This window comes from Rosa chinensis, chromosome 5 (assembly GCF_002994745.2).
Source record: "Rosa chinensis cultivar Old Blush chromosome 5, RchiOBHm-V2, whole genome shotgun sequence".
NCBI classification, from domain to species: domain Eukaryota; kingdom Viridiplantae; phylum Streptophyta; class Magnoliopsida; order Rosales; family Rosaceae; genus Rosa; species Rosa chinensis.
In genome coordinates, this window is record NC_037092.1 from 48,335,310 (window position 1) to 48,355,956 (window position 20,647).

Genomic DNA, 20,647 nt, shown 5'->3' on the forward strand with positions numbered 1-20,647 from the left:
GTGTCTCTATACACATGACAAAAGACATATCATCCTCTAAATTGAGCATACATAGTATATGCTCAATTTCCAAATGATAATCAATGTCCAAATGATAATCTTATGACCAGGAACCTTTTAGGATAAGAGTGTAAAAGAGTAGAGGTCTCACACATCTAACTCTTTAGATTACTTTCTCTTTAACTCATATTCCTTGGACCTTGTTCAATCAAATATTAAATATAAGCAATGAACAATAAACTTGCTTTTGATTAATAATAATTATAATAATAATAATTACATCAAAATGATTGTTTTAGGACACAATTCCTTTAGTTACTTAGGACTTATGAGTACTGGTTTCTAAAAGAGAGTGTAAGAGTATTCTTTCTTTTATTGTCCATGGGGGACTTTGGGTTTCATATTTATTTTTTTGAGTGATCAAATACGGAGTTACATGTGCATCTCCATTGAGGAAAGGATTTGTGATTTCAAAAGGAATCAATGAGGGGGTTGTTTTCATTAGTTTGAAATGGTGGTTTTCTAATTTACATATTTGAGTTACTCATACAAGCTTTCAAAAGCTCACCAGGTTTGTTATTGCAATCCGGTGCACTATTCGATAGTGTAGGGGTTAATCCTGCAGGTCATGATAATTGTGGCTGAAGCTGAGATCTTGCAACTGCAACTAGTATGGGTAGGAAGCTAATTTTATGGCTTTACTGTTATTAAAACTTCCGCTATGTATTAAGTTCTGAGGAGCGTTTACTTATTATTTTGTTGTTGCAACTTAATTCGTAAACTTGGGTAATGTAATATATGATTTTACGAAGTGAGTTTGTAATGACATTTTGTGTTCAGGGCATCGGTATGTCCTTGGTTTAAAAGAAAAAAAAAATTCAAGTATTTTGTATTAATAGCTGAACCATCACGTCCAGTATAATTATGAGATTTATATTGATTTTTAATTATGTTTAATCCCGTCCAGCAGTCGGCCACACACATCAAAACGGCCAAAGGCCTACCCAAACGGTGACCGCCACGGGACAAGATCGATCTTACCGGATCTGAGGACTCGACCTTTGGTTGCCTCAAAAACTTAGGTTTTGGTGTACTAATTAAATTTATTTGTTTTTCACAATCCTTCAAAAACTATCTCTTGAGTGAGCAACCCTTTATGGTAATGTATCAAAAAAAAAAAAAAAAAAAACTAATGTTCTTTACCAGACCAAATAAAATGAAATAATATTATCTAAGAGCTCCCAAATAGATTATAAACTAATTTGGATTTCATCTGTATTTGATAGCAACCAGCAATTTGAACATCCCGGCATCAAAAAATAAACCAAGGCGATCTTTAGATTAGTTAACAGCAAGATAACGGGATCTTGCCAAATTGAGGCTTGAATGGTTGCCCCCATTGGAGAAATCTTTCCGGGTTCTTCACAAAAGAAGTTTCTCATTCTCAAAACCAGCAATCAAAACAGAAAAGAGAAAAATAAAAATAATAAGATAAAATCCTAACTCTGAAATAAATTCAATTTCAATCACTTATTGGTCACAAATTTCACATGGTATAAACTACAACTTCCTCTTCTTTTTTTTCTTATTGGATTTCTTCTTCCCATCATATCCCTGTCTTTCACACCTGTTTTTTTTTTTCTTTTTCCAACACAAAAGAAAAACAAAAAGTAACTTAACTATGTACAACTACAATTCAGAGAAGGCTTGAACTGATAGAGAAAAAGCAGAGGCACCACCCTCTTCAAGCTGCAGATAACTCCAATAAAAGATAGAGCCAGGGAGCCAAAAAAACCTTGCACAAAAAAATCAGCAGTTGGCAGCCTCAACAAAGGTGAGTGCAATCCATCAAATGCCTATTATACAGAAGCCATCTTCATTCTTTGTGCCCGTAACCAAAATAGCTGCAAACTGACTCCCTTGTTAAAGCTGTCAGATTTATCTTTCAAAATTGGGATGCCATCAATTAAATGTCATCGCCAGGGCTTTGATTACAGGTTACTCGCATTACTTGCTACTTTCTACTAATGACTCCTCTCTTTCATGGTAGTGATTGCCGTTGTAGTCCTCTCTTTGGCACGGAAATCATCCAAGCTACGGTATACTTCCCTAAGCAATCGATCCAATTCTTGATTTTTTCTAAGAGGCTCCTTCTGACCCCGTTTTTCCCGATAATGATGAAATGCCCTGCCACATAAAAAAGGGAATTAAAATTATAAATAACTATTGCATGCAATCGCTTGGACCACAACAAGAGTAATTAATTAATAGAACATTGTATCTAAATTCCAATTCTAATCAATTCAATGCAGCAACACATGAACATTACTACATGAGCTCTAAGAAAAAGCATGTAAATGATAAGAAAAAGCATGTAAATGATAGGTGGCCTGCAAAATCAAAACTTTTATATACACTTTGATCATAAAAAGGTGAATATGGACCACTGAATAAAAACCTATATAATCCAGTAAGTACTAATTACAGACAAGACCACAACTGACAAACACTCAGACTTCTCAAATGTCAAATCCAATTTTTTATTTAATTTGATTAATAGATCAAATGTTTTCACTGCAGACATTTCTTACTAGATTAATTATATAGACATTTCCCTTCTTTTTCCCTTTTCGTTCTGAGGTTTGTCCCAGTAAAGTGAAGTCACACAGTAAAGCAATGGCTTTCCCAGGATCTGATGCACTAAATATTGAATTTCAAAATATAGGGGATAAAGAAACAGGCAATGGTCAGATCATATCACACCCGGTGAATAAAAGACACGGATGTAGATTGATCACCATCTTTTTTTAAATCTAATTTGGGAAGTGTTTATTCCCTACAGAAAGATTCTGAAAAAGGAAGCCAATGAAAATAATAGTTACCAATATTTTTCCAGGCCATACAGATTTCCTTTATGGTAAAACTCCAGAGTCAGCTGTTCAAAGTCACCATACAGGTCATCTCTAAATTCCTTCTCCAACCCATAACTGAAAAAGAACATACAACCACAGGCATGTATTAGTATATATACATTTACACTATAGAAAAGAACTGGTCGAGATAAAACTCTCTAAGACAAAATAATTAAAAAACACAAGAAAAGCTGGAGATTCAAAAGGGGATTGCAGATATAATTGGAAAAAAAAAAAAAAAATCAAACTATATCACTAACCTATAGAATCTGAATAGGCACTCTAGTCCATAATGATAGCTAGCAGCAGCGTCTTCAAGTGCATATTTCCGGAACTCATCATACATTGAGCAGTTGAACATGTTTCTTAGGAAATACGACCAAAATCTATATAAAGTATTCATTTCCTGCAAGGGAAATAACAACAGCATGCATCTCACTACTCACTCTAGAGATTTTTATAATATTGAAGAGAAGTAACAAAAACAAAAATAAAAAGGGACAGGGAAAGATAAAATGACGATGGAATTCACCTAAAGTCAATTGAAATAAATTTGGTGAATAACAGCATAGGTCAAATTCTTTAGTTCAATTATATGCAAATGTTATGCAATTAATTTGGATCCAGGGTTGCTGAGACTACATACATCAATGAGCTACGGACAAGAAGTGAACCACACCAAATCAAGAACTTTATCCAACATGAAAGTTTGGCATCTTCTCATCCAAACATAAGGGTACAACAATTACATGGAGATGGGGCTATATGTAGATTAGTATACTAATAAATTAATTTTAGCAGAACGTATAACAATAGAGATCAGAGCATATATTGATGTGAAATTGATTGAAAAGGCATTTAGCTTAGGTTACGACCAGCTAATCAAAAATTAAAGATTTCACCCCTTAAACAAAAATATTTTTCTTTTTCTTTTCCTTTTATTATGAAATTAATAAGACAACAGAAATTCAGATAAAAGTCCACCTCACTGCAACCGATTCCCAACTTCTTCCTGTCATTTAGGCACCGCTTGTGATACTTTAGGTACCTAAAAGGAAGGGCAACAAGGTCAGCTAACATATTATGCTTTCTTCTTTCTTTCTTTCTTTCTTTTTTTCTTTTTTTTTTTCTTTTCGTTCTCCCGATCTTTTTCTCTCTATCTACCAATCAAAGAAAAGCGTGTTCACAAGCTCAAAATCATATCCCCTTACTTCTGCTGTTTGAAACCATTTTCTTCTAGAAGCTGATGACTTGGATGCTGAAATGGTGGAAATGACTTTGGCACAGAACCCACTGGCGGACTGCTCCCTGAGAGAACCCCATGGGGAGAAATACTCAACTTGGAAGATCTTGGACTGTAAATTTAAAATTTATATATGGATTAGATTCGCAGAACCATAAGAGCTAGTATTCTTAGGCATTAACTTGGTGCTACAGTTATTGCCCTTTATTTTTTGATAGTGACAATTCATTATCTCAATAACAAGTAAACAAAAAATACAAAATTGTATGAACAAAAGTAACAGACATTTACAACTAACCCATGATTTTCAGGTGGTGTGGAACTAAAGAAAAATCCAACTGAGTTACTTGGTGGACTTTCAGATATGATTCCTAGAGAGTTCCGACCGGTTCCATAATTTCTAAAGTTGCTCGAGAAGAATCGCTGTCTATGGGATGACTGTTGATTTTGGAAGTTTTTGCTATGCTTCTTTCGGGAATTAGCACTTATAGACTCTTCAGTGCCACTGTTACTGCCAGATATTTCAGCACGTTTCAAATTTGAAAATCCTTTGGCCAAATTTGAAACTCTTGAGCCTGCATCTCTATTTTCGTAACTGGAGTTGTTCTTTTTACGGTTTGATCGCTTGGTTTTCAGTTCCTGCTAATTGATTGTAAGTTAGGACAATGAAAGAACAGAAACTAACAAACTCTAAGGGGGTTCTCTCAACCTGCTCATAGAAATAAAGGCCTTCGTTTATAGCAGAAGCGAGCTCATTGGTAATGGTTTTTGATTCCTTATCATCAGTTTTAGATCCTTCACCAACTCTGCAATTCTGCGCAGCACACAAAAAAAAATCCCACTTATCAGAACGCCAAAGTCATTAAAGTCTGAATCATTAAGAGAAGATACTGAAACTGAAGTTTATGAACATATAAGGACCTATATAAGCAATAACATGGTTGGACAGCTTCTTCTAGAGATTAGGCAACAATTGCGTAATTACAGAGTAGACTAGCAGCTTAAAAGAAAAATCACTAATATGATCAAGAAGTCTTCTCACCATACAGATAACATGCATTCCGATGGTTTTTACGCCATTGAAATAGTGTCCAAAAATTACACAACCTAGTTTCGATAAGTAAAGAAGATTCACAAAAAGTGACATAAAATTACACAACCATTTTAGTGACATAGTGCAAGAAAAAGATGTTCAGTTCGTATCATTTCCTTTTAAATGTAAAAATAGCAAAACTAATTGAACCTTTCTTCTTAATAATTGATAAATCATATAGCAACAGACAAACAAACATGAAGAGTTGGTTATTTGCTAGGCTGAAAATATTGAACTCAAGTATCTTCTCTCTTTTCCCGCTATATTGTCCTGTTGATAATGATTTGTTGTAATAACTGGGAAAGGTAAGTGACTGAGCCCTTTGTCTTTCTTTTTCTCTTCTTTTTTTTAATCTTTCGGAAGAGTATTCATTGGGCCGTGACACATCCGCCCTTCAAGATTTAATATACGTATGATGTTAGGCAGAGGATATTTCACTGATACATCCAACTACCGACGAGGTTGCATTCCCTATGTGCTCTAAAAAAATCATTGTACTTTTTGAGAATTTTAAAGAGTACTTACATTACATTAAATAGAACTGAGCATGATTTCTACAGAGATATATCGAAAAGAAACAAATGAAAGATCATGGTAGCAATTTCATCAACTTTATGATCAGACCAACATTTTAAAATATACAATTTTATAGTTTAATGGACTTACCCTGGTAACAATTACAAGTCTCTGGACATCCTGATCATGGACGACAATCTCATCATCTTCATCATCAACCCTTTGGGCGGAAATGCCACAAGAACACGAAATAGTAGCGTCAGTAAACCACAAAAACATAGCTCGAAATAGTAAGCTCAAATGCAAATGACATTGCGTGATAATGGATTGTAATGCTATTGAAGCAAGAACTAAGCAGTCAGGATAAGCCACAAATCTAGTCTCCAATTTAAAAGAATGTATGGTATGAAACAGAATACATAAAACTGACTGGCGCCAGGATAGTTTTATTCCAGCACCAAAAACTGTATGAACAGAAGCACTTTTATCGACTAAAACTCTATATATAGATTATACTGAATGAATAAGACCAGAAAGGGAAAAAAATGAAATAAATGAAGACAACAAAGGTGTATTCGTTCAATTAGATTTAAGATCAAAAGATCGCCATGACTTAACAATTCAAGTTCTAGAATACTACTGATTTTCCATCAAATTTAACTACAATAGCCTTGTGTCACTAAAAATATAGGAAACTAGACAGATATTTGATAAAGCACATCAAGCAAATACAAACAAGTTGTATACCTTCTACTGGGATAGAGATCATCCTTTTTTATTATTTTCTGCTCAAGCTCTAGCTCTTCGTCGAGCATAAATGTGTTTGCAAAATCACTTGACAGACCACCAAGATTCTTCATATCCATATCTGAAGGCTCAGTTCCCTTGGATTGGTCAGGGCAGTCTGAGCAATGATTCGTTTTAAGATATGAGGACTTAAAATTTGATTTGGCAGTAGACTTTCGAATCTTATCACCATTATTACAAGTCAACTCTGGTAATCTACCATCAATGTCAAGAGTATCAAGGCCATGTTCGGTATTTGATGGCTTGTCCTCCATCAAATTCTTTTCACATGATGAAAATTCAACATTCTCCTCGCAAGTGGTCCTTCCATCACCACTGGCATCACTATTCTCTAAAACATTGATAGACCTCTGTTCAAGTTGGGCCGGTTTTGATGTAGAGTCTGTAGAAGTTGCAATCCACTTTGACCACTCAACTCGTCTCCGTATCTTGTTGCCCTAAGAAACAAGATCAAGTCCAAGTACATGTCAAAGAAGAGAACAGAAATTTACTAATTTGACTCACCAAATATACAAAGGTTCCCAGACTACTAGTAATTACTACAACACCCCTTAATTCTAGATTATTGTTATGGAGGCCAGTCAGACATACAGTCATCTCATAAAAAGAGCAAACAATGCAAAGAGGAGAGACCAAATTATTAGGTTGTCATTCCATATCACAAAAATATATTTTGTGGCACCAGTGCCATCAGACATACAGTTAAGAGCACATCACATCAAAATACCACATAGTGCAAAGATGATTAGCCTTCACTTCTACAGTAGCTGAACCACATAAGTAACTGCAACTTCCATAATTTATTGCATATCTTTTGATTTTGCTGAATCAAAGACATTTACTAATTTGACTCCACAAAGGTTCCCGACACTACTAGTAATTACAAAAACACCCGTTAATTCTATATTATAAATGTTATGGAGGCTAGTCAGACATACAGTCATCTCATAGAAAGACCAAAACAGTGCAAAGAGGATAGACCAATTATCACAAATCAATACTTCATGGCACCAGAGTGCCATCACACATTCAGTTAAGGGCACATCACATCAAAATACCACAGTGCAAAGAATATTAACCTGCACTTCTATGATAGCTGAACCCAGCAGTGAATCATGAATAAATCAAGACCAATTATCACAAATCAATACTTCTTGACACCAGAGTGCCATCAGACATTCAGTTAAGAGAACATCACATCAAAATACCAGTGCAAAGAATATTAACCTGCACTTCTACGGTAGCTGAACCCAGCAGTGAATCAAGAATAAATGCCATGTCTGTACACATTTTCTTAACCTGCAAAACAACACAAACAAGTAGCTAGTTTACATTATAACAATCTAAAGAGCAAGAAAAAAATATATCAACTACCCTTATATAGCATATATTAGTCTGAACCTCTACAACATGTACTCTATTACATCAAATCAAAACATACCCTTTTAAAGTCAGCAATAGTGGTTACTGGCACCCACCCTTGGTCATCCATCAATGAAATTAGGTACTTGTCATTCTTTAGATTTTCATCACTGCGAAAAGGAGGAACTCATAGTCAATAAATATTAAAAGAAATCGTTGTATAATAAATTCATTACTTTTTAAGTCTTAAAACTTTTCCACATCAAAGAATAAAACAAAAAGATGAAAAAGAAAAAGAAAAAGAAAAAAGATATAGCTTCTTTGGCCAGTCGGCCTAGGTTGAACAGTTCCCATTTTCAGAGAATCTTTATCTATCTACTACATGTTAAGAGAAGAGGGCTTGATCTGATGTTTTCTACATTACAGCCCTTAAATATCAAAAACTTTTAAAACTGAATAATTTAAGAAAGATAAAATTGTCAGTTCAAAAAAGAATATAGAAAAGAAAACAGGTAAACACGTCCTTCACAATAACTACCCAATATTTGTCAGTTTCCATTTTCTGATCTCCCACACATAGGGAGTAGACTCCCTGCTAGTTTTTTTAATTAGAGAGAAGACCCTCTAAAATGTTCAGTTACCAAAGACCATGAAGCCAACAAATTTTAACTCGGTGCGAAACCCCTCTTTCAGAGTAATCAAAAATTACAAGTCCATATCAAGTAAATAGCAGCTAATCACATTATTTAAAGGCAAAGAAAGAAAAGAGGCGTGCTCAGAACACTTACCTAAAATAATACTCTATTTGTTTTATAATATTATCCCTCAAAGCCACCGGATGTGTCTCCGGGTGTAGTAATGGAGCCCCTGGATTTAAAGGATGTGGCATAAAGTGGGGAGGATGAGGTCCCCTAATTGCACCAGTCGGCGGAACTGGAACATAGCACATGGGGACAGGTCCTGCATAATTATATAAATTAACTCAGCATACTGAATTCTCCTCTGTTGGGACTAGTAAATTCAGAGAATAAAGATGACAGATAAAATAGTCAGATGAGACATCCAGCACTGGCATTATATAATTACCTGGAATGGTTGGGCCAACCATGAACCCTGGAGCTGGACCAAAAAATGGAGGCCTCAAGAAAGGCCTAGGTCCAACCCCCTGTTGCATAGGAATGTTCTCTCTGGGATTGAATGGTCGTTGCTGATACCAAGCATGATTCCAATGGCCACCAGGCCCACCAGGCTCTTGCATATTGGGTCTTCTAGAAGAAAAATTGACACCATAAGCATTTGGATTACCTCGTGGGTGGGGCTGAACCGGTTGCACAAAACCTTGCACCGGGGTCTCAGATCCAGATTTTGCTATATGATTTTCAACATTTGCAATGGGTCCAGGGTATGGCTGGAAAGCATAACCAGAAGCAGCAATGTGTGGTGGATGTACCATAGTATGAAAAACAGGTGGAAGTGATGGTTGATGGTAAGGTAAGGGTACTGGGAAAGGAGGTGCAACATTTGGATTGCGTTTAGGGCCTGCCTTTTGATATTGTGACGATGAATGCTTGTGCGAAGCGTTAGAGTTTCCAGGCCGATTCGTCTTTTGCTGCGAGATTAATCCCTGGTTCACCAAACCAAACATATTACCATTAAAATACAGTCAGTGGCCAGATGAAGTAAAAGTAGAGCCAGTTATACTTTTTTTTTTTTTTTTTGAAAAACTTATTCTCATATAGAATGGGAATCGCAAAAAACTATTGGAAAGTCTAATCCATCCAATTCTGAGCCTATTGTATTCTGTCTCACCAAACAGTAATGCTTTGCATATCAAGTGCAGGTTCAAACAGAATGTAAAGTTCAACACTCTATACTAGTCTTCATAAGTGGTAAAGTTACTTTATAAGATAACATTCTATATGCTCAAACAGAAACAGATAGGAAAAATAGCCAACAATGATATATGACTCGTATGAGTTCTAAAAGAATATCCAACTCCAGAGTTATCTTTTCCGGAGGAGAACTTCAGTGTAAATACAGCTAATAAAAGTAAACGCGGAGGCAGGACAAAGGGACAGAGAGATTAATTGAAGACTAGGGAGGCATTTTGGTAGCGAAGAAACTCTAATATTATTCCAGAGCAGTTGAGTGATCAGAACATCCATTTGTTTAGGTCTGTCTCTCCGACACCATTACTAAAGTGTCGCATACAGACAAGCACAAATGTACAATGAAAATGATGATGATGATAGTAATCAAATGATATGGCTGATTTTTGCATAGTTAATTGTTGAAAGAAGACCAAAAGGAAAGAAAGAGGGCTGATAGAGTAGGGTGTCTCTCTTCTTTGAACACAGTAAAGCATACATTCATAACCATGATTCTGTCAATGAATGCAAGAGGATTCTGATCAAGAACGTAAGCATGTGAGCTAATGGTATTGTCATTATAACTGAAATTTGGAGTGTAAGAAAGTACCGGAGGAGGCAGAGGAGTGGCAAGGTCGGGAGTCTTGGACCTATGGGCCTGGGCCTGGGCCTGGGCGTCAGCCAGAGCAGGCCAGGACTCGGCACCCATGCCATTGACGGGAGCTTCTTCGGCGGCGACCGGAGTCTTCCACGGGGATTTGGGACCATTCACATTGAGCTCATCAGTTTCAGCCATCACCATCAGTCCCTCCGATCGACGATCTTATTATTCTTCTGGGACCGGGATGGAAGAGCTTGAGCTTGAGCTTGAGAGCCGGTGCTAGTAGCAGTAGCAGTGGAGTAAGAGAAAGCGTGATCAGCGCAGAACGCAGTCGTAGGGTTTTGCAGTGTTCATTCGGACATGGGTGGTGGGAGTAGTTGCTGTTGTTGTTAGGGTTTTAAAAGGGATTGACAGTTGCCAAACAAAGTGCGCTACTGTTGAAAAGCCTTGTGTAAGTTTCTTCGGCTTCTTTATATAGCGCTGACCCAACACACTTGCATATTCCACTGTTGGCTATATGGGCCCTAGGGTGAAGCTGAATGGCAGGGATGTAATTTTTTTTTTTTTAAGGAGGTAAATCCATCTTTACCGTACCACTTGGCTCGAGCCGGTACTGTTACTAAGTGTTATTTATTGAAATATTGTTAAAGTAAAATGACAATTGGAATTGGTCTTAGTCTACTCATTTCATTTCATAGTTCTTTTATATAGGGATAGAATTACAACGGAAATATTAATTACATTAAATAAATTGAATGCTGATTGATCTATAATTGTGTTGATTGATGGTAATCACTGATTCCTTGATTCCCTCTCCGTTAGTTGCTTTGACGAAGGCACACAATATGTTTTTCCTTTAACACTCCCCCTTGTGCCAAGTCAAAGACGAAATGGTGCATGAGTTGTTGTCTCACTAAAAACCTTGCCAAGTAACAATAAAAACCCTGTGGGACAAAAATACACCTTGGTCAAAGGAAAAGAGCACAACGTACCTTCTACATTTGAGAATGACATGTGTGTGTTAGACTCCCCCTGACGTCTACACCTCCCCCTGATCTTTACATTAATCAAGTGAGCTTGGAAAGTCTTCACATTCCTATGTTTTTCACATGTTTCTCAACTGTGGCCTTAGGCAGTGATTTGGTGAACAAATCTGCCGCATTCTCCTCAGACCTTACTTGATTCACTTGAATCTTGAGGAGGGTCTGTTGTTGCTGATTGTAGGAAAACTTTGGCGATATGTGTTTTGTATCATCCCCTTGATATATCTTAGCTTCATCTGTTCGATGCAAGCTGCATTATCTTCATAAATGCAAGTAGGCTCTTTAGTGGTAGAACTCAAACCACTAGTCCCTCGAATATGTGTAATGATAGCTCTTAACCATATACACTCACGAACCATCTCAAGTAGAGCAATGATCTCTGAGTGGTTCAAGGAGGTAGCCACAAGGGTTTGCTTGGTTGATCTCCAAGGTATCGCCATATTCCCAATGGTGAGTACATAACCATTTTGGGAACGACCTTTATGTGGGTCATAGAGGTACCCAGTATCAGCAAAACCAACCAAAACATCATTTGGTGTTTCAGTGTAGTGAGTGGCGCTTTCGCCATCAACATTTCCTTTAGGGATTGCAGTCCCATATGCGGTCCCTCTTGTCTCTCTGTAGGGAAAGAACAGTCCCAAGTCAATGGTCCCTTTTAAGTATCGAAGATGTTCTTGATACCATTCCAGTGACGCTGCGTTGGCGCTGAGCTAAATCTAGCTAACAAGTTCACTGAGAATGTAATGTCTGGTCGAGTAAATTTGGCTAAGTACAATAATGCGCCTATTGCACTTAGATACGGAATTTCAGCTCCCAACACCTTTTCATCATCTTCCTTTGGACGAAATGGATCTTTCCTTGCATCCAAGCTTCGACCGATCATGGGAGTGCTAGCAGGATGCGCTTTGTCCATGTTATATCACCTGACTTTTGGACATACGCAGACTGGTGGATTAGTATTCCACAAACTCAGTGTTCTAGTTCAAGGCCTAGAGAGAATCAAGTTTTCCCAAGATCCTTCATCTCAAATTCAATTTCAAGTATCTTGCGGTTTCTCTTATTTCATCAAGAGTACCTATTATATTCATATCATCGACATATACTGCTACAACTGCAAATCCGGAACTTGTTTTCTTTATGAATACGCAGGGGCATAATTCATCGTCCTTATATCCCTTCCCAATCAAGTAGTCACTTAGACGGGTATACCACATCCTCTCGGATTGTTTCAATCCGTAAAGTGAGCGTTTCAACTTAATTGCAAATGCACTTTGTGGTTTAGAGTCACTTGACTTGGGTAATGTAAGGCCATCAGGCACTTTTCATATATATCTCTGAATCTAGATCTCCATAGAGATATGCAGTAACTACATCCATAAGCTGCATTTCCAGTACTTTGGAAACTAGTAAGCTAACTAAGTAGCGGAACGTTATAACGTCTATTTTGGGAGAGAATGTCTCCTTGTAGTCAATTCCAGGGCATTGTGAGAAACCTTGCGCCACAAGGCGAGCCTTGTACCTTAGGACTTCATTCTTCTCATTACACTTTCTAACAAATGTCCATTTATGTCCTACAAGTTTTAAACTTGGTGGGGTTAGCACTACCTGACCAAATACCTGTCTCTTTGTCAGAGAATCTAATTCTGCCTGGACTTCTTCTTTCCATTTAGGCCAATCTGCTCTTTGTTGACATTTTGCAATAGAGCATGGTTCGATATCATCGTTCTCTATGATTCCTTGAGCAATAGTATATATCATCAATGTGTATGGAAGATCTTTCTATCAACTCATACGCACTCTCATAATCCTCTGAGATTTATTTGTTCTCTGGAATCATTTTTAACATCGGAGCGTCCTCCAGTATTGATTCATGGACATAACTATAATCAGAGTTCATGAGAGGGATTCTATACATTGATGATTGGTTTGTGCCTTACTCACCCTCTTCTTCCTTAGGTGAGTGTCAATCAATCCAAGTGACCTCCCCCTCTTCCTTGGGGAGCCACGGCCTCAACCACACCTCCACTAAGTGCGGTTGCAGTGCCTCTATCTGCGGCACCGTGCCTCTTGTTGGGGACTTCTAACCTTGCAGGCATATTTGCAGCTGGTATATGTGATCTCGTCACTTTTACGATATCTATAAACGCATCAGGCATCGAATCTGCTACGTTCTGAAGATCGATTATTCTTTTCACTTCACTTTCACTTTGTGAAGTGCGGGGATCAAAATGAGACAGAGTGGGGACAAACCATGACAATTCCTGTCGTTCCCTTGGAAAATCCTTTTTCCTATCTCCCCCTAACGACGGGAAGATTGTCTCATCAAAGTGACATTCCCCAAATTTAGCGATAAATAGATCGCCTGTCAAGGTTTCCAAATAGCGGGTAATTGTTGGGGATTCGTATCCAACATAAATACTTAATCTTCTCTGAGGACCCATTGTAGTGCGTTGTGGGAGTGCAATAGGCACATATACTGCTCAACCAAATATGCGTAAGTGTGAAATGTCAGGCTCATATCCAGTTACCAACTGGTACGCAGAAGATGGTTGGCTAGTTGTGGGTCTGAAACAAATAAGTAAAGCTGCGTGTAATATTGCATAACCCCATGCAGATATAGGCAGGTTGGCGAACATAACCAATGCCCTAGCCACCATCTGTAGCATTTTGATGGTGGCTTCTGCAAGACCATTTTGTGTATGCACATGGGGTACAGGATGCTCTACATTGATCCAAATAGATATGCAATAATCATCAAATGCTTTTTATGTAAATTCTCCAGCATTATCAAGCCTTATAGACTTGATAGGTGATTAGGGTGGTGAGCCCTTACACGTATAATCTGTGCTAGGAGTATTGCAGCATTTCTTATGGACAATAAAATGACATGTGACCAGATTGTCGAAGCATCCACCAGAACCATAAAGTACTTGAATGGTTCGCATTCTGGATGGATAGGTCCACAGACATCTCTTTGTATCCTTTGTAAGAATGGAATTTTTTGTTTTGTATCTTTAGCATAGGAAGGTCTCGATCCTGTTTTTGCTAAAGAGCAGGCTTTGCAAAACGAGTGATGTGCCTTTGAAATAGTCAATGAGGCATAATGGGAGGGAGGTAGTGCTTCTGGTACTTCAAAAGGCAATGACTGCATTTGAGCAATACTAGAACCGACACCTTGCAGTGTGGCGGATTTTTTTCCCATTTTTCACTCGAAAGAAGAGATGTCCGTGTGAGTTCTTTAAAAATAAGGATCATCATGTCACGACCTCGGTGCCATAGGCGGTCATGCAAAAGCCTGTATGAGTCAGTGTCCCACATTTCATTGTTGGTGACAGTATAGGATTCAATGATCCGAATCGTAGTGAGGTACAGTCCACTAGATTGACTCATAAGTTTCTCTAAGATGTGTTTCCTTCCACAGTCATTAGATGTAATATCAAGGTATTCAGTTCCATTCTCACGGTGTGTTTTTACATGATAACCGTTGGCACAAATAGCTTTGAAACTTTAACAAGGTTCGATTAGCTCTTGGTGCATATAGAGCGTCTGTGACTTTAAATGTTGTGCCATTAGGCAGCAAAAATTGTTGGCAGTTCCTCGCCCTTTTATTAGTTGTGATAATCCAATCATCGTAGTCATAGAGGAATTATAGGCTATTAGTTCAATGAATAATTGCCTATTTCTTAATATTGTGTGAGTAGTCCCACTATCATCTAAGCACTCAAGTTCTCCTCCATTCATTCCTACAAATAAATGGGAGGTATTTAGAAAATATAACTCATATTCTTTAGAGTATTTCTATTTCCGTAGAATGGTATTCTTTTCATTCTAATAATTTTTCTCTAGATGTATTGCTTTACATCTTTAAAGTGCTATGTCGAACCATGTAAATATGTGTATAGTAAATAAATTTGAATAAATTCAGTGCTTCAGAATAAAATTCAAAATTTATTAATAAGCCAACGATAATCAAATCAAGGTCTTGTTCAGAAATCTTATTCATCAATTCATGATTGAAAATAAACTTTAAGACCAAACAATAGTCTAATTAAAAGTGAGGCATTATGCCTTCACAACTGTCTTTGGAAAATAAAAACAGATCAGTCAAGATTGAAAGCTTCCATTGACTTAGCAAGTTCCTCTCTACCATTGAAGTCTGCAATTGTAAGGTTGACGTCTAGGTCATGACCTTCTTCTTCCATATACTTCTTCTTCCATATAGTGAGCCTCTTGTTCTTTAGACTCTCTATACCTCTTGTAATTGGCTGCTACTCTGTTGTTTGCTTGGCAGTTCTTGTACCAATGCCCAATGAATCCACACCTATAGCATGGTTCATTGTCAACTCTTTCCTTTTGCATCTTGTTTCCACAATCCCCATGTCCCTTTCCACGTGGTGCATTGTTGCCACGTGGGTAGGGATCAGCACGTCTAAACCCCCTTGCATTGGAGTTATTTCCACCTTTCATTTTTCCATAATGAGCCTCAGGAATTTTTTTTGTCCCAGTGGGCCTGGCATTGTTATTCAAGAGAATCTCATTTTGTCTCTCAGCCACTTGCAGTAGGCTTATCAACTTATTGAAGGTTGTGATTCTTTTGTTGTCATACTCCAACTGATACTGGTTCGCTAGTATAAAAGTTGAATTAGGAAAAGTGGTAAGAGTCTTGTAGATCATATCATCTTCTGAGATTTCCCTTCTACAGAAATTGAGAGGTGCCTTTAAGCGCAACATGTCCTTCCACAGAAATTGAGAGATTCCATTCCACTGAACAGCCAGTCCTGAGAGCAAAGTATCGTGAATGTTCCCAAAACATCCTTTAAGGGCATCCCACAGTGCTTTGGGTGTCTTCAACTGAAGGTACTCCCAGCGTAGGCTAGGATCAATATGTCGCCTCAGAAAAATTAAGGCATCTACTTTCACCTTATTAGATAGTTCATCATCTTTAGGGTCAGTAATGGTGGCAGTGTAATCTTTTGCCACAAAGGCAGTTTCCATATCGGAAACCCAACGATGGTACTCAAGTCCTTCTGAGTCCAAAATGTCAAACTCAGGTCGAGTTGGATCAGCCATCTACATAAAACAAGAGGGAAGATATAAATTACGCAGTCATAAAGACATCCACGTGAATTATTTTCCAAACGTATGAATTAGATTTCAAGACCAAGATTCGTAATGGTCACATTTTTTTTCGATGCTATGTGAAAATACTTTATCATAGTAAGTGTGTGTATAATGCGCATGAATCTTCATTATCATGGCCAAACGGTATTGATATGTTGCATTAAAAATAATCATAGCACATTTAAATATAGCATATAAAAATAAACTACATGGCATGCTCAAATTTCACAAATATACAACAAATTATATACTACACATAATAATTGCAATAATATAGCATGCGTAAAATAAAATATAAACAATAGCATAATTAAAGGCATGCTTAGGAATAACTATATAAGCGTAAATAAAATTCACAAAACATGCTCAGAATTGCATAAATAATATATAACAAAATATATATGGCATGTTCAAAATAAAGTATAAACTATAGCATAATTAAAACATGCTTAAACATAATTATTTAAAACATAAATAACAAGGCATGTTGTAAGAGGATAAATATTATCGAACAAAACATGCTTAATAACAAAATATAATAAAAGCATAAACAATAAAGTATAAAGAATGCTTTGTTAAAATCATAAAATAAAATATAGAAAACATACTTGATTTCGAGAAAATAAAACAATCTTAGCACACGCGCGTGTTGATGCAGGCGTGCGTAGCGACGTTTTTGGACTTGAGAAAAACTGGGCCGCTTCCTATTTTTTCTGCAATGGGCTACAAAGACTTTTTTTTTTCTCTTTTTTCTGGGTCTCAGGCCTACTTCTTTTGTTTGTTTTTTTTTTTTTTTTTTTTTTTTTGATTGGGCCGGGTCCTTTTCTTTGGGCTGGGTCACACTGTTTTTTTCTTCTTTGGGCCGGGTCTGATCTTTGAGCCCGATCACCTCTTTTTTTTTTTTTTTTCTCTCTTCCTCCTCCTTCGTGTCTTCTTCTTTCTGGTTCTCTGTTTTTTTTTTTTTTTTTTTTTTTTTTTTTTTTTTTTTCAGATGGGTTGCTGATCTGGGACGAGGGACGAGGCCAGTCAGTGATGCAGGCGAGCTGGGCTCCTCCAACGGAACAGGGAGTTTCCGGCAGGACTGGGCTTCTCGAAATGCGAAGGCCGGTTAGAACGCTGAAGTCTGGTGCTGCAGGCTGCAGGTGAGCGACTAGAGAAGATGGCCTGGAGAAGACGAAGGGGATCCGGCCGAAATTGTGCAAGAATCGGGTTGAGATAGAGTGGAGGCCACCGGGAAAGATGGGGATTGTGGACTGAGGGCTCTGGGATCTGCGTCCGATCTGGCTGGGAGGCTGCGCAGCTACTGCAGGCGAGTAGGCCGCGCGGGGCTGAGGCGGGGATGAGGAGTAACAGCGATGGGATCTGCACAGCGTTGGGTCGGATCAAAGGCGGTGATGCGCAGGTCTGATGGAGGCTAGAGCGCGCGCAGGTGTGCGTTGGTGTGCTTGTTGTTACTGTGGTGCAGCTGCGAGGGGATGGGCAGGCTGCAGGTGGTCTGGCAGCAGAAGGAAGAGGCCGGGAAGAGGTAAGGCCGGTCTGTCAGGGCCGATCTTGGAGGTGGTCGATCTGCTGTTGGGAATAGATTTTTAAAATTTTTTTTTATTGGATGTTGGTGGCGGCAGAAACAGAAGAAAATATTTTTTCTTCTAGGGTTTGTTTCTTTTCGTTAGAAAGAAAACTAAAAAATTAAGATTTTTTTTTTATTGGCTATTTGCTCTGAGCGTGCTGATAACGTGTTAAAGTAAAATCACAATTGGAATTGGTCTACTCATTTCATTTCATAGTCCCTTTATATAGGGATAGAATTACAACGGAAATATTAATTACATTAAATACATTGAATGCTGGTTGATCTATAATTGTGCTGATTGATGGTAATCACTGATTCCTTGATTCCCTCTCCGTTAATTGCTTTGACAAAGGCACACAATATGTTTTTCCTTTAACAAATATTAAAATATTCTAAATTGTTTAAGGAAAACTAAAATTAGGAGAGAATTGAGTCGTGCTTTCATTGATAATAGGGGCCTCTTTATATAGAGGATTACAAGACATAGATACAGAATTGTACAAGGAAAGATAATCATACAATTAATCAGATATCTATGAATATTTCCAAGAATATCTCTAATTCTAAACCCTATTACAACTAGATCAAGTAACCTAGAGTTTGGGCCAGACACATATTCTGGATTTACTTAAACACTCCCCCTTGTGTCGCTCAAACGTGGTGCTCCTCTCGTTGCCTCATTAAAAACCTTGTCGAGTAACAAAAACTCAGTGGGACAAAAATAACTTCTGTCGAAGGGGAAAAAGAGTACAACACACCATTCACATTTCAAGACCATACATGTAGACATCTCCCCCTAATGTCTGCATCTTCCCCTGATGACTATGGTCATGAGAGTTCGGATAACTTCAACAAATGATGCTACCAACATGTTTCCCGAAATAGCGAAATCTTGAACAAATGAAGCAGGGGTATTCTCGCCACTTTACACAATGTAATGTATGCCTTACGTGGCGCTGAGCTAGCAAGGAGTGACAGACATGTCATCAAGCAATAGGAGAAAATGGTGGAGATGGACCGATTGGACTGAAAATTGTGAGTTCAGGGACTTTTGGGATTAAATCAGAAAGGCAGGGACTAAAACGAGAACAAAGCCATACTTCAGGGACTAAACAGTAGTTAGCCCATTAAATTTTAAATCAGAGACAAAGGTGAGTCAAGGAGAAGTAAAAGGAATTATTCTAAGATTTCTTTCCAAGATTAGGTGTTGATTTTAAAAGGAGAATACTTGCTTAAGAAAAGCCTTTCATTCAATTTAAGTTGCCTATTTGGAATTTATGGGCAATAGTTGGCCTCAATCTAATTAACGAGATTATTAGATACGCGAAATGTTGATTACCTAAGTAATACCAAGAAGGAATGATTATTAATGGTTTAATTATTCAATCAGGGACTCAAGTTCATGTAGTAAACTTTAGCAAAGCAGACCAAACTGGGGACACGCCTATTACATCCAGGTAGGGTGAGCTGTCTCTTCCCATATTAGTGTCATTTCCAATGTGTGTATATGCTTACATATATATATATATATATATAAATATATATATATATATATATTTATTTATATTTATATTTACACGAACGAACCGAATCTGTCGAACCTGGAATCGTTCGTCTACATTGTTGTAATTTACAGTTTTGGATGCCTTAACGATCACCAAATTGGCTGAAATTTTGCAAAGGTGATCTATACCTGAACAGTTAAGATGTGAAAATGTGATAAGAAAGTGGGGGAAAACGGGAAATTCGTACCATCCGCACGGCACGGACGTCCGCACATGAAGTAGCCGGACTGTATATATATATATATATATATATATATATATATACAGCCCTTCTTGGGTGCGGATTTTCAGTTTTACTCCACTTTCCGATCATATTTTCACATCTTAGCCTTTTAGTTTTTAGGTCTTAATGTATAGATCATCTCTGCAAAATTTCAGCCAATTTGGTGATCGTTAAGGCATCCAAAACTGCAATTTGCCATTATAAATACGAACGGTTCCGGTTCGACAGATTCGGTCTGTTCGTGTAAATTGCAGTTTTGGATGCCTTAACGATCACCAAATTGGCTGAAATTTTGTAGAGATGATCTATACATTAGAAATTAAAAATTGAACGGTTAAGATGTGAAAATATGATCGGAAAGTGGGAAAAAATGGCAAATCCGTACCTTTTTGCTTTGGTGCGGATATCCGCACCTGAGCAAACACACCTATTACATCCAGGTAGGGTGAGCTGTCTCTTCCCATGTTAGTGGCATTTCCAGTGTGTGTATATGCTTATATATATATATATTTATATTTACACGAACGAATCGAATCTGTCAAACTTGGAATAGTTCATGTACATTGTTGTAATTTGCAATTTTGGATGCCTTAACGATCACCAAATTGGCTTAAGTTTTGCAAAGGTGATCTATACCTGAATGGTTAAGATGTGAAAATGTGATCAGAAAGTGGGGGAAAGGGGAAATCCGTACCATCCGCATTGTACAGATGTCAGCACCGT

General features: G+C 37.6%; 1 protein-coding gene across 1 annotated transcript; it reads right to left on the reverse strand.

The window, feature by feature from the left end:
* Positions 1-1,492: 1,492 nt before the first annotated feature.
* Positions 1,493-10,843, reverse strand: LOC112164843 (la-related protein 1A). The gene is made up of 14 exons (XM_024301166.2): positions 10,412-10,843; positions 9,020-9,557; positions 8,722-8,893; positions 8,013-8,103; positions 7,799-7,870; positions 6,512-7,008; positions 5,915-5,984; positions 4,865-4,969; positions 4,454-4,794; positions 4,124-4,267; positions 3,897-3,960; positions 3,173-3,318; positions 2,883-2,987; positions 1,493-2,187 (listed from the first exon to the last, which is right to left on the reverse strand). The coding sequence occupies exons 1-14, from the start codon at positions 10,601-10,603 to the stop codon at positions 2,025-2,027; spliced, it is 2,700 nt and encodes an 899-aa protein (XP_024156934.1). The 5' UTR covers positions 10,604-10,843; the 3' UTR covers positions 1,493-2,024.
* Positions 10,844-20,647: the final 9,804 nt, after the last annotated feature.